General features: G+C 41.1%; 1 protein-coding gene across 2 annotated transcripts in view; it reads right to left on the bottom strand.

Annotated features, from left to right (window-relative positions):
• OSBPL3 (oxysterol binding protein like 3) overlaps positions 1 to 14984 on the bottom strand; it is a 125611-nt gene that overhangs the window by 17569 nt on the left and 93058 nt on the right. For both annotated transcript variants that reach the window (XM_026649410.1, XM_026649412.1), the window contains 2 exons: positions 6987 to 7237; positions 2730 to 2867 (listed from right to left, as the gene is read on the bottom strand). In XM_026649410.1, the coding sequence (XP_026505195.1) occupies positions 2730 to 2867; positions 6987 to 7237 (389 nt within the window). The remainder of the gene's footprint in view (positions 1 to 2729; positions 2868 to 6986; positions 7238 to 14984) is intronic.

Raw genomic sequence — 14984 nt, 5'->3', positions numbered from 1 at the left:
ATGAATTTTATAGCTTAAATGCCTCGTTTTCCTTTCATAAAATTTTGTCCTCCAGGGGATCTAGTAAAATTAACCAATAAGCACTGATGATTAAAAAGGGTTGTGGGAAGAGGGATCTCAAGCAAATATTAAAAAGAAAAGACCTGTGACATTTGTGGATTGGGTGAACTATTAACTGCACATGTTGCATAGGGTCACTAATGTGGTAATTACATATGGCCTGAGGACCCAAGAACGTATTACCAGTAGCCACAAACAGATGTGCAGAAACAAAGGATCAAGTTCACCTCTGGTGTAAGCAGAGTAAAGGGAAAATTGGCCTCATTTTCAAAGGTGCAGATACCCCAAAATCCCATTAACTTCGATGGAAACTGGTGCTGGTCAGGACCTCTGGAAAAATCAGGCCACATAACCACATCTTCTAACAATAGCTGCTACAATATATATGGTCTTCTGCACTTGTTCTTCCTAGCATAAAACCTCAACCACAGCATTTCCTCAGTATTGGGCGTGTGTAGTTGCGTAGACCTGAATTAGGGCAACCGCCAAATAACACAGTCAGGGTTGTAAAAAATAAAATAAATGTGATGTTGCAGAGAATGAAAGAAGAGGAGTGTGGTAAAGCGACCACACAGAGTAGAAGCAGCAGCCATCACATTCACATTCATTTCTCGGTAGATGTGAGTAGGAACTGTGCTAAATGACACAGACATTCAATGCCAGACAAGTAACAGGAATGAGACAAAGAGAAATTTATTTTCTGTCAAGAGTAAATGCATGCTACTTGGAGTCGCATTTCTGTTTTAGCTGGACATGTAAATAATGCAATTTATTTTCTCCTCTGTTATAATTTCTCTTATTCCTTATTAAATCCTTCTCTGTGTTTTCTATAAAGGCATTCAGGTCCTTATTGAATACCCTATTGTGGGGAGTCTCAGATACAGCTAACCTTTAACACTGTCCTAACCCACATTGGGGTGATAGTCTCCTTCTCAGGTGGCACTGCATAAACTATATTTAAAAATTAGAGTGAATGGGCTAAATATTTACACTGGCTACAGAGCAGAATTATCCTCATTTGTTATCTGTATTATAGTAACACCTAGAGGCCATAACCAGGTGCTGGCAGACACCTGGCAAGCAACAATCCCTGCCCCAAAGAACTTTCAATCTAAATAGATCAGACAAGAAGTTGGCTGCCCTGCTTGCTGCAGGTTTTGTTCTTCCTGTATTTCTCTGTACCTGCCAACTGCTCCCTCACCCTCTTGCCAATAAATTCACTCTATTACCTTTCATTTATATTTAACATACTGCACATAGTGATGTGTCTCTGTCAGATAAAGCCTCCATGATGGTTCTTAGATTCCTACCAAGTTAGAACAAGCAGTTAGTGTTTTTATTACTTGCTTTATTAGAGTTGCCAATTTTGGTTGGATGTATCCCTGGAGGTTTCATCACATGACATAATCTTTAATTCCTGGAGGCTCCAGGACAATGGCAACCCTATGCTTTATACATGGTAGCAGGGCAAATCCTTACACGTTAACTCAAATTACTGTGACGTTGCAACAGCAGGCCTGATTCACCGCTTCATTACTCTAGGTTGGTTTTATGCCAGTGCAATTTCCACGAATCAATGGGTTTCATTGCCATAAAACTGGAGAACCAGGAACATGAATGGAATTTTAAATCTGATTCTTGCCCTACCCATTCCCATATTTCCATCTCAGTAATGCCTGTGACTCATTTCCTGGGGCTAGGTTAAGATTACACAGCACTTTTTTTGGTCGTCTGTTTAAGATCTAGTGTTCCAGGTTCTGCCTTTACAGTTTTTTCTTAAACTTGTTTCTTAATGGATTCTAATTTAGGGCTACCTATGACCAAAGTCCTACAATATGCACAACTTTTTCCCAAGCCTTTTTATCACATCTAGATGAGCTGAAACAGTTTTTATCCTGTTACTTCAGTGAATACCATAGTAACCAAATCCCCTCCCCCCCTTTTAATTTAGTGCTTCAATAACCCCACGTGCTTTTGGTATAGCCCAGTTTTCAACCTGGTATTATACTTCCTATACTTTAGTCATCTTCCTGTCTGGAGATTATTTGCAGAAATACTCAGACTCTCTTTGCCTAGCTGTATACGGCCTACAACTACATGAGGGGAGATCCCTGATCTTACAGGGTAAGGACCCAGTCAGTACCTGAAGATATGCAAAGACAAGCCAGCAGGCCACCAAAAGTAGTGTTGCTGGTTGGACAGTTGGTTTATTGCAGTATGAGAGGGCACCATGCTGAAAATACCATATGCAATAACAAGGCCTGGACTATTACTGATTGTTAAAGATCACATGAAACTTTTCACAGGAATATGAATATTTGCCCTAGTCCATGCCAGTTTTCAATATAGGCAGCTGGATTTTTCCTAGGGAAGTTCTTCTATTACTTCAAGTAGATAGGCTGTTATTCTTTGCTTCCTGGCCATAAACTGGTATGTAATGTTAGTACTTCTATAATGGCTGCTACCATGTTCCACCCCAGAGGTAGCTACATTTTAGCAGATAGTGAAGTGCTCTCTATAGTTCATAATTCTGAAATGTCTTCTGAAGATGCTATATATGACTTATGCCCACATTCTGTGGCGAGCCCCAGAGGACTGCTGCCAAGCATACAGAATTAAACAGTCTATTAAGTGAATAGTGGGACAGTTAAATGCACAATATACAGTACCTGTTCTGAAAAAAATTGGAAGCCCTTATCTTCCCGGACACATTCATAGGTTTCTCCAAGCACTGGATTAAATGGCTTACTCCCAGCCCTGTAGTAACTGGATGCATATGCAGATGCTGCAAAAGCAGCCACGTACACCTGAGAATAAACAAGATTTTGCTTAATTGGTCACTAACAGTTTTCATTATATATCTTTATCTTTTGATTTTATGCACAAAAGAGAGGCCTCATACAGATGCCAGATACACATATTTGCAAACTGCAGAAAAATGTAGTGTTTACCTATCGCAAGCCAACCTTTAACACGAGCATTGAGGTGTGACTCAGCTTGCAGAGTCATTTCAAGGCCTTTATTAAAAATAGGAAGGATCCAAATCCATAAAAGATTTAAAATGTACTTCAATTTCTCCTTTCACAACTATGCAGGAAAAAACAGAAATCAGAGGCACACACCAAAAATGTGGGGGGAGAGAGAGAGAGAGAGAGAGAGAGAATGAATGCTGGATCAAAGAATACTAGAGCTGTTAGTCTGCAGTGTTGTAACCCTGTTGGTCCCAGTATATGAGACACACAAAGGCTGTGTCTATACCAGCACTTTTGTCAGCAAAACGTCTGTTGGTCAGGGGTGTGAAAAAATACCCCGACTGACAAAAGCGCCGGTATAGACTGCGCTATGTCAGTGGGAGAGCATCTCCCACTGACATAGCTACCACCACTCATTGGAGGTGGTTTAATTATGCCGGTGGGAGAGATTTCTCCCACTGGCATAGAGCAGCTACACAGGAGACCTTACAGCGACGCAGTTGCAACAGTACAGCTGTGCCGCTGTAAGGTCCATAGTGTAAGAACGGCCATACGGGGTCAGACCAAAAGTCCATCTAACAAAGTATCCTGTCTTCCGACAGTGGCCAATGCCAGGTGCCTCAGAGGGAATAAACAGAACAGGTAATCATCAAGTGATCCATCCCCTGTTGCCCATTCCCAGCTTCTGGCAAACAGAGGCTAGGGACACCATCCTGGCTAATAGCCATTGATGGATCCATTAATTTATCTAGTTCTTTTCTGAACCCTGTTATAGTCTTGGCCTTCAAAACATCCTCTGATTATGTCTACACAGACAAGGTTGCCAATGTGGGTGAGGTAATATCTTTTACTGGACCAACTTCTGCTGATGGAAGGGACAAGCTTTCAAGGATTGAGAGGTCAGATATGGAGTGATCGCTTTGTGAAAGGTATTAGTCCATGGGTGATAGCGTGTTTTTGTCTTTTATCATTTTGCTGTATGAGTTCTTTTGAAAGCATAGAGATTATCTGGTTTCACCCACATAGTTGTTGGGGCATTTGATGCACTGGATGTGGTACACCATATATCTAACCTCTCAATCCTCACCTTCAAAGAAAACCTACATGACACCTTCAAAAGACAAGCCTGGGAAATTAAATTAATAACTATGCTGGACATTAAAAATCATGGGCTTAACAAAGACACTGCTTATGGCTCGTTTTATGGCCTAGGACTTCATTTTAATTGGTCTTCTATAACACGTGGCCCCTTAATGCTTAACAATCTGTCTCACCTTGTCATCTTCTCCAGAGCTGAGAAAGAGCTCTGTGAAGCTCAGAAGCTTGTCCCCTCCACCAACAGAAGTTGGTCCAATAAAAAAAAAAAAAGATTGGAAAGCAACTCAGACTATGCCGCCAATTTAAAATGTACATAAAAATGGTACTTTAAAAAAATCGCTTTAAACAAAATGCCATTCCAAAGAACAGAAGCCAGTAAATGAGAAACTGCTTAAAAATCAATTTCAAATTTTATATTAGAAAGTGCCTCAAAACACTAACTCTATGGTAGACAGGATACTGGGCTAGATGGACCTTTGGTCTGACCCAGTACGGCCGTTCTTATGTTCTACAATTGTGGTCCCTAGAAGTATAAAACCATATCCTTTGTCCCCCACCCCTAAAACATGGGGAAAGGGCTCATCTCTCTGTAAGGCAACAGTTTACTGGTCTGTTTCGGTTTCTGTGTGGGGTCACTAAGGCTATGTCTACACTGGAGAGCTGACAGCAGCAAAGCTTGTGTAGTCACTCTATGCCAATGGGAGAGAGCTCTCCAGTTGACGTAATTAAACCAACCCCAATGAACAGCAGTAGCTGTGTCAGTGGGAGAAGTGCATGCATTGCACATTATCCCTTATGCCGCTTGGGGGGTGGAATATTCACGCCACATAGCAACATAAATTTTGCTGACATAAGTGGTAGTGTAGACATAGCCAGTTTGCACTGCCATTTGTCTATTGTGTGCTAACTTTTATCTTGCCAGTTTCCTTTACAATAGCTGGGAGATACTAATCCCCCAAGATAGTTATTAGCACCTCTGCAGAATTGAACAGTCTGGAGAATGAAAACTTGGAGGTTATTCTGTGGACCTTGATTCATCTCTCCTTTCCTTCACTGCCTTCCTCCAATGAAACTCCCTCTCCTTTTCCTTTCCTTGGGAAACCCCTAGACTGTGCTGTAGATGTGCTCCCTCTCAATTCTCAGTACCTCAATCCGTAAACGAAACACTCAGAAGTGGACTACAAGGTAGTGGGATTTCAGGATAGTCATTAACATTAACCCTGCTTTGGGGGTTCTCACTCTGAAGAATTCCCTATCTCTCTTCCCAAATGTAATTTCCCTGAAACCCGAGGACAAAAAAAATTGTCTTGCTTTTACTTCCTCCTAAAAAGGCAATTACTTATTTCCTTTTTTAATACACACTCTCAAGCAAAGAGGAGAGAGAAAAGAATGTCTATTGATAATGTCTATTGATAAGAATGTCTATTGATAAACCTTAAGGCATTACTTACTTTGACCCAGACTCAAGTATACCTCCAGCAAGGACAGCAGAAATGAGGAAGGATCTTTAAAATGGGATTAAGTTTTTGTTTTAAATTCTGTATAAGTTTCTGTTCAGGATTGTTTGGATACAGAAAAGAACAGTGACACTTCACCATGAAAGCCATTGAGCTGGAGTGTTTATTCACTTCAAGGGAAACTGCAAAGCATTAGTTCCAAAACATTAAGAATGCTAATAAGGGATTTTAAACCATTCAGAATATATTTATAGACTTAAAACATTAATATGAGATTACACTTAGAAACAAGGTATGATTGAAATCCGTTTCTCCCCCCTTACCTGCCAAGTTCTGAATTCAAAGTTCTGTCTTTCCAATAGTAGACAGCATATGCACACCCTAGCCAGCCCAGCAGTGCTGAGTTAGGTGGTTAGCCCAGGAAATGAAGAAATGTGAAGTCCCGTCTTGGCCGATAAGTAAAGGAGAAATGGCTCTTCAAAAATTTCATTTCAAAAGGGCATTTGTGTTTTGACCAAATACGCATCTCTTGCCCAGTTTGAGATCTCAAATACTTTATGGTGACTCAAAAAGCTTTACACAACAAGTCTGATAAAAAACGGTAGTTCATTCTGTTAATACTATTGTAGTTAACATTGTGTTGGAAGACCCTGCACGTGTCCTCCCAGAGGTGATGCGTGGGGGGAGGGGAGGAGGATGAGGGGGAGAACATGCGGGATCACAGGCCCTCCTCCTGATTTGCTGTTTGACTTGTACTGAGCATGCTCCCACGGACTGAGTAATGCTGAGGTTTCAGAGTGGTAGCCGTGTATCAGCAAAAAGCAAAAAGAATGAGGAGTACTTGTGGCACCTTAGAGACTAAAGATTATTTGGGCATAAGATTTCGTGTACTAAAAACCCACTTCATCGGATGCATGGAGTGGAAAATACAGTTGGAAGAAGCCGGCTGCCCTCACTGTGTCCCCCTCCCCCACTAATCGGCAGGCACAGGTCATCTCTGTGTCCCCCATGCACTGAAAAAGACATTGCCAAAGCAGAATAGATATTGTGCCATTTATGTTAATCGGGGAAGCATATTAGTTCCACAACAAAACTAAAAATACATTTTAAATCTTTGAGAGAGAAGACAGCAACACAGACCAGAACTAAGCTTTTCCTTAACTAAATTTGCAGGAGAATCAGATACCTGAGAATGGCTACTCTGTTACGACAATGGAAATTATGTCAAACAGAGATCACAGGAGCTAATTATGTTCTCTTTTAAAAACCTGCCCCTCTGAGCTGTAAGCACAAGAAATGAAAAAGTACTTTCTGGATTCTTAGGCTTAAGAAAATCCATTGTGTTCTGTTTCGGTTACATCTCATGTTGCTCAGTATTGGAAAGGTTTGTTTTTTTTACCATCCTTTCAAATGAATTCGGGGTATGTGCTGCTTTATCCAGTAGTTCGCTGTATTCCAGTTCTTCACAAAGTCGCTGAAGAGTGTTAAGTGGCTCATTTAACTCAACAGGCATAGCCACCTTGGAGAGATCCTTCCCTATATTGTTTCTCAGGATATTCCATAGGCTGATGTTACTGGTGTTAGGACATGGAGCCGGCAAACACGTTCTCCGCTTGGAATGGCTTCCCATCCCACTTTCAGCAATGCAATCTGGAAGGAAATCCCAGGAGCACATTAAGCAATTCATTGTTTTCTTACAGTATCATCTCTTTTGAAAACACTACGGATGTATTAAAGCATCAGCAATTTCCTTATCTTTCAGACAACGCTTCACTCCCCATGTGACTCAAATATTGACTTGTGGTTTGAAGATATCTGCTGTACACTGAGCATTTAAAACAAGATTTTAAACCAAGCAAGTTTTACTGAGATATACATGAAGCATAAATGCTTAAAAAGAATCCCTTGAAATGCTCTGGAAAAGCCTAAGAGTACATCTACACTGCAATAAAACACTCGCTGCTGGGCCATGTCAGCTGACTTGGGTCATGGGGCTCGGCCTGCAGGGCTATACAATTACAATGTAGACATTTGGGCTCAGGCTGGAACCCAGGCTATGGGACCCCAGGAGATGGGAGAATCCCTGAGCCCGAATGTCTACACTGCAATTTTATAGCCCCGCGAGTCCAAGTCACTTGCCATAGCCCAGCCAGGGGTGTTTTAGTGCAGTGTAGACATATTCACAGGCTCTTAGAAGTTACACCTCTACAGAGCACATATTATAACTATCTTGTTTTACAAGAGACAGATTCATGTACATTTAAGTAACATAAAAACGCCTTCCTGACAGATCTTCAATTAAGCTGACATTCTTTTCAGAAGACAAAAGAGTGCTTTCCAGAACCCAAGTGTGGAAATACCTCCCTCTTCATCTCTTTCTGCTGATTTGATGGACTTCTTGTATCAAGAAAAATCTGTTGCTGTAGGCAAACACCAGATATCTGTTGGCAGGCTTTTCCATGATGCTCATCCGAGTACCCAAATACCTCACAAACATTACTGAATTTAGCTTCACGACACACCTATGTGCTGGAGAAGGCCACAGGAGGGCTATGAGTTTACTTAACATTCAAAAGGGTAACTCGCACATCCAAGAGAATGGCTGAGCTCTGTGTTGGGGTGTCAGAGCAATCTGGGCACGATAAATAGTTCCAAGTTTTATAGTAAACGACTTGAGATAGATTTAAAATAAAGCCCCACCACTGGGATAAGCCTAAGCCAAGGGGTGTGTCACAAAATGAACTGGCCCAAGTAGATTACTTGATTTAGCTATACCCTCATCCTATTTGTCTAAGCCATCAGGTATATTCTCCTCTCACCCCTCCCGCTATCTTGCCATCTTATTTTCAATCACGCTGAACAGTGTCTATGTTTCTACAGCACCCATCTCTGATCCTGGGGCATTTGGGGGCTGCCTCAGTACATCATTTCCTCCTTTTCCATGTTGCCTTCCCCACATGAGTCTTCGAGGCCATGTCCCACTCACAGAGGGATGGATACGACTGCCTCCGTAGTCTGTCTACATTTTGCCTGAAATAGCCAGAGAAGCGTTGCCCATGAAGATAGAGTCAGTCCATTTTTAAAAAGTTTCCCCGCTTTGTACTAACACCAGTAAAACTCCACTGGTGCCTGCAACGGTGAGATGGTGGTGAAAACATAATGGCCATCTACATTACATTATCTAACTCTGCTTAGAGCATGCCAAAATGACACTGTAGAAAAGTGGCACCTGGCTGGACTAAGCTATTGCTGCCAACTTTGCCAGCACTGTTCTATGGGCATCAGTGAATTTCCAGAAAATTGTCAGTGCACACAAATTCACAGTGCTGCACAGAGCACTCTGCCTCTGCAGTTCTACCAGACATGGATTACCTAAGAATGAAGGACTAAGAGTTTGAACTCTCATCCCTGCATGGTAGCTATGACAAACAACACACAATAGGTGAATTATAATTTATTGCACATTATTTTCCTGCCTACATGCAATCTGTCATAATGCTAGTTTGCATAAAAAACTGCAAGCATCCAGAACTTGAGAGCCCACCTGGGGTAAGGAAACAATTAACATACTTGTATGACTTCCCTTAAAAAAAGAGGTAGACAAAAACGATCCCAAGGGGGAAAAAAAAAAAAAAAAAAAAAAAAAAAAAAAGACTCAGCCCAAAGGGAAACTGGTTTCCTAGACCCCAGCAGGGAGGAGATATCCTTTGAATAGGCAACAAAAGTGCTAAAAATGTATTCTGGTTCAAAACAGCTCTTTGAAATGGGATGCTGTCACACCCTTTGAAATCCTCAGATTGCATAGCAAGGACTAATCAACTGAACTAAATAGTTTGGGCTACATCCTCAGCTGGTGTAAATTGTTGTAGCTCCATGGAAGTCAACAAAGATGCGGCCTATATAAAGCAATATAGACAACTGTAAATACATCAGGGCATATATAATCTGAGATAAACAGCAGATGTCTAGTGTAATCATGCTAATGGAGGCTTGACACCAAGGCTAGCTTTTTCAGTTGGGCACTTACATCCATACTTTGGGTGCCTACATACAATGTTCTATTTCCAGAAGTGCAGATTTTTCAGTGGCTGCTGGTGTCATCTAGTCCAACCCCCTGCTCAAAGCAGGACCAATTCCCAACTAAATCATCCCAGCCAGGGCTTTGTCAAGCCAGGCCTTAAAAACCTCTAAGGAAGGAGATTCCACCACCTCCCTAGGTAACCCATTCCAGTGCTTCACCACCCTCCTAGTGGAAAAGTTTTTCCTAATATCCAACCTAAACCTCCCCAACTGCAACTTGAGACCATTACTCCTTGTTCTGTCATCAGGTACCACTGAGAACAGTCTAGATCCATCCTCTTTGGAACCCCCTTTCAGGTAGTTGAAAGCAGCTATCAAATCCCCCCATATTCTTCTCTTCTGCAGACTAAACAATCCCAGTTCCCTCAGCCTCTCCTCATAAGTCACGTGCTCCAGCCCCCTAATAATTTTTGTTGCCCTCCGCTGGACTCTTTCCAATTTTTCCACATCCTTCTTGTAGTGTGGGGCCCAAAACTGGACACAGTACTCCAGATGAGGCCTCACCAATGTCGAATAGAGGGGAATGATCACGTCCCTCGATCTGCTGGCACTGCCCCTACTTATACAGCCCAAAATGCCGTTAGCCTTTTTGGCAACAAGGGCACACTGTTGACTCATATCCAGCTTCTCGTCCACTGTAACCCCTAGGTCCTTTTCTGCAGAACAGCTTCCTAGCCATTCGGTCCCTAGTTTGTAACAGTGCATGGGATTCTTCCGTCCTAAGTGCAGGACTCTGCACTTGTCCTTGTTGAACCTCATCAGGTTTCTTTTGGCCCAATCCTCTAATTTGTCTAGGGTGTTGAGTACCTGTGATAATCAGGAAGCTTCTTTCAATGTCTAACTTTAGGAATGTACATTTGAAAAGTGTGGTGATGGTTTCCTAGAGCTGTAACAGATGGTCTTGCTACACAGTGAGGGAGATAACGGACATGCTGAGCTGTCTTGAGAGCTAGATTTTAAGACCAGATAGGAGAATTATGATCAACTAGTCTGATCTCCTGCAGAACATAGGCCACTGAATTTCACCAAGTGTCTCTTGTATCAACCCCAAAACTTCTGGTTCAGCTAAAAGCATATCTTCTAGAAAGACATCCAATCTTGATTTAAGCTGAAGTGGCAGAGGGAGAACAGGGAACTAGGAACTCGGCATGCACAGAACTGCTAATACAAAAGTTATAGTTCCAACCTCTAACCCTTGTAACCAAATAACTCCTTAGTGCAGCTTTCCACGGTCCAGGACAAGAGAAAAGCATATTGATATGATTTTGGTTTTATGCATTTCATGCAATCAGCAAGCTATTTAAATGAACACAATTAGGGCTGTCAAATGATTAAAAAAATTAATTGCGATTAATCGTGCGATTAATCACACTGTTAAACAATAATAGAATACCATTTATTTAAATATTTTTGGATGTTTTCTACATTTTCAAATATATTTATTTCAATTACAACACAGAATACAAAGTGTACAGTGCTCACTTTATATTTATTTTTGATTATACGTATTTACATTGTAAAAAAACAAAATAAATAGTATTTTTCAATTCACGTGATACAAGTACTGTAGTGCAATCTCTATCATGAAAGTTGAGCTTACAAAAAAACCTGAATCCCAAAATAAAACAATGTAAAATTTTAGAGCCTGCAAGTCCACTCAGTCCTACTTCTTGTTCAGCCAAGCGCTCAGACAAACAAGTTTGTTTACTTTTGCAGGAGATAATGCTGCCCGCCTCTTGTTTACAATGTTACCTGAAAGTGAGAACAGGCATTCTCATGGCACTGTTGTAGCTGGCGTCGCAAGATATTTACGTGCCAGATGCGCTAAAGATTCATATGTCCCTTCATTCTTCAACCACCATTCTAGTGGACATGCATCCATGCTGATGATGGGTTCTGCTTGATAACCATCCAAAGCAGTCCGGACCAACTGACGCACATTTTTCATTATCTGAGTCAGATGCAACCAGCAGAAGGTTGATTTTCTTTTTTGGTGGTTCGGATTCTGTAGTTTTGGCATCGGAGTGTTGCTCTTTGAAGACTTCTGAAAGCATGCTCCACTCCTTGTCCCTCTCAGATTTTGGAAGGCACTTCAGGTTCTTAACCCTTGAGTCGAGTGCTGTAGCTATCTTTAGAAATCTCACATTGGTACCTTCTTTGCGTTTCGTGAAATCTGCAGTGAAAGTGTCCTTAAAATGAACAACATATGCTGAGTCATCATCCGAGACTGCTATAACATGAAATATATGGCAGAATGCGGGTAAAACAGAGCAGGGGACATACAATTCTCCCCCAAGGAGTTCAGTCACAAATTTAATTAACACTTTTTTTTAAACAAGCCTCATCAGCATGGAAGCATATCCTCTGGAATGGCGGCCGAAGCATGAAGGGGCATATGAATGTTTCGCATATCTGGCATGTAAATACCTTGAAATGCCGGCTACAAAAGTGCCATGCAAATACCTGTTCTCACTTTCTGGTGACACTGTAAATAAGAAGAGGGCAGCATTATCTTCTACAAATGCAAACAAACTTGTTTCTCTTAGCGACTGGCTGAACAAGAAGTAGGACTGAGTGAACTTGTAGGCGCTGAAATTATGTAACAAAAAAAAATCTGCATTTGTAAATTGCACTTTCACGACAAAGAAATTGCACTACAGTACTTGTATGAGGTGAACTGAAAAATACTATTTCTTTTGTTTATCATTTTTACAGTGCAAATATATGTAATAAAAATATACAATTTGATTTCAATTACAACACAGAATACAATATATGTGAAAACGTAGACTAACATCCAAAATATTTAATAAATTTCAATTATATTGTATTGTTTAACAGTGCAATTAAAACTGATTAATCGACTGCCCTAAACACAATCATTACCACTGGAATTAGGAAGAAAGAACACAAAGGCTACATCTACACTACAGACCTTAGAGCGGCACATCTGTACTCCTGCAGCTGCGTTGCTGTAAGGTCTCCTGTGTAGCCACTCTATGCCGGGAATAGAAAGCTCTCCCCTGGCCTAATTAAACCACCCCCAACGAGCGGCGGTAGCTATGTTGGCGGGAGATGCTTTCCCGATGACATAGTGCTGTCCACACCAGGTGTGTGTCTGTGTGTGCGCGTGTGCGTGTGCGTGTGCGAGAGAGAGAGAGAGAGAGAAACTCATGTCAGTCAGGGTTGTGTTTTTTCACACCACTTTCTGACAAAGGTTTGCCGACATATGTGCTAGTGTAGACAAAACCAAAAAGAGGAAAGTACTATGGTCATACACCAGGCCGATCAGTGTAGAGTTATTCTCACATAACAAAAGCTGCGTTTTGTTAACCATAACTATTATTTGTATTTGAATGGTATGTAAGGGGACAAGTTCGTACTGAAGATCCAGAGTGATGAGAAAATATCTACCTTTCAGTGAAGAAGAGATAGCACCCGGGGTTAGCTACTCCATAGGGTCCCAAGGTCATGGAAAGAAGCTTGGGAGCAGCTGCAGGTCTCTGCGGGGAGGTGACACAGACAGCAGACAAGTGTCTGTGCTGATACACAGCAACCCTCACACCTTAAAATGATAAGGGCACAGTTGACTGCACTAAGAGTATCGAAACTACACTACTCCAAAAACAGTTCAAATCTTAAAAGAAAAGCAAAAACTAGCCAATGTCTACATCTTGAAATCTGTGATACCAGAGTGATTTCTGGTAAGAAAATGCCTCTTCTCAGAATAGGATACAACAAAACACCAATCTTACCCAAAGTTTGCCTTTCATTCTCAATGTTGTTACTTAGGTTATCCTCAGAGATGTTATCACTTAGATCACTGGCATATGAGTCATCATCCGATACCTGGGGGAAGGGCGGGGAAGGAAACAGCGTACATTTATATATATATAAATAAGTTTGCAATATGCTACTCCTGACAACTGTTACAATCATTTGTGAAATTAATGGAAGAAAGATCTGTCATTTAAAGAGATCTGTATTGTTGGCACTGTTTCTGTGTTGTATAGAAGCAACAGGCAAGCCTAACAATACAAATAGGTGTGCAGATCAGAGATCCATCCCTAAAAAGATTTCATAAATCACTACTAAATTCTTATTTTATTGAAGGCAAAACTCATTTTCTTTGATCCTGAAAATTTAGAGGGGCCTTTCTTGAAATCTGGTCATATCAACTTTTTGGAATTTCATGAAATAGAAAAAGTTTAAAATTGCATGCTGCAAAGTAGCATCTGCCATAGGTCAACCTACAGGTGCCACAAGAAAAAAAAAAGTGTACAAATGCACAATCGTTTGATAAAATTTCTCGCAGCTCCTATAGGATGACTCAGGACAGATGCTGCAAAACTACATTCCTTATACTTTCTATATTAAAATCAGGCGTGCAAGCTACATTGCCTGTTTTCCCTCTTCAGCCACCTCCCTTATGTACTTTATTTTTTTAAGAGCGTAGCAAACAATTAAGTGTATGTGACTTTGAAATCCTCCAAAATATTTCATTTGTGATGGATCAGCAAGTTTGCAATTACCACAGCAGAAAGATAAAAGGTTAAATATGTTGAAATAAGCTACATCAGAGAGATATTCTGATATTTGTGCTCAGACCTCGTTTTCTGAAGAACTTGCAGACAGCAGAACTTCTTGAGCATCAAAAAACTCTGAGAGAGAGTCTGTGACAGACAGCCTACTTTCATTGGAGAGCTGGTGAACCAGGCTTCGACTTCCTTCTCTTGAATTTTCCTGTTTAAAATAAATAAAAGGCTTTTAGGGAAAAGTATGGTAATTAGCAATGTGCACATGTAGGTACAAACCAACAGACACACGACTCAGAGACAGGGCTGTAAATGTTGCTACAGATGAACGCATGCGCCCTGCACAGTTTACTGTAGGCAGCATGCATTTCAAAGAGGGGACAAGCAGCAAAGTGCAGAAGAAGAATCAGACACACAAATGACAAAGTGAAGCTCAGTAATGTGTATTTTGCAGAATTAGTTACTGCTTTTGCATATGCATCTTTTTTTCTAGAAATAGCTGTTAAAATGTTGCAACAGTCAAGTGATCTGTTTAGCTAAATGTATGTGTATACATAGCTTCCCCCTGAAAGGAAAGCAACTACAAACTCTGTTTATTGATGTGGACACAACAGCAAAATGGGGACAGATATATGCATGGAATTAAGTGTCAGGCCACAACTTTTATTAAACTAACACAGGGGAGGGGCACTAGCCACCCATCACCCAGACTCTCCTATAGCAGGCACTTAATTAGGTCCAGTGCAGGGGTTACAAGGCTCCTTACCATATAACCAACAACG

This window comes from Terrapene carolina, unplaced genomic scaffold (genome assembly GCF_002925995.2).
Source record: "Terrapene carolina triunguis isolate 2854851 unplaced genomic scaffold, T_m_triunguis-2.0 Scaffold84, whole genome shotgun sequence".
Taxonomy (NCBI): domain Eukaryota; kingdom Metazoa; phylum Chordata; order Testudines; family Emydidae; genus Terrapene; species Terrapene triunguis.
The sequence above is the reverse complement of the archived record's forward strand: the minus strand, read 5'-3'. Positions and strand labels throughout refer to the sequence as shown.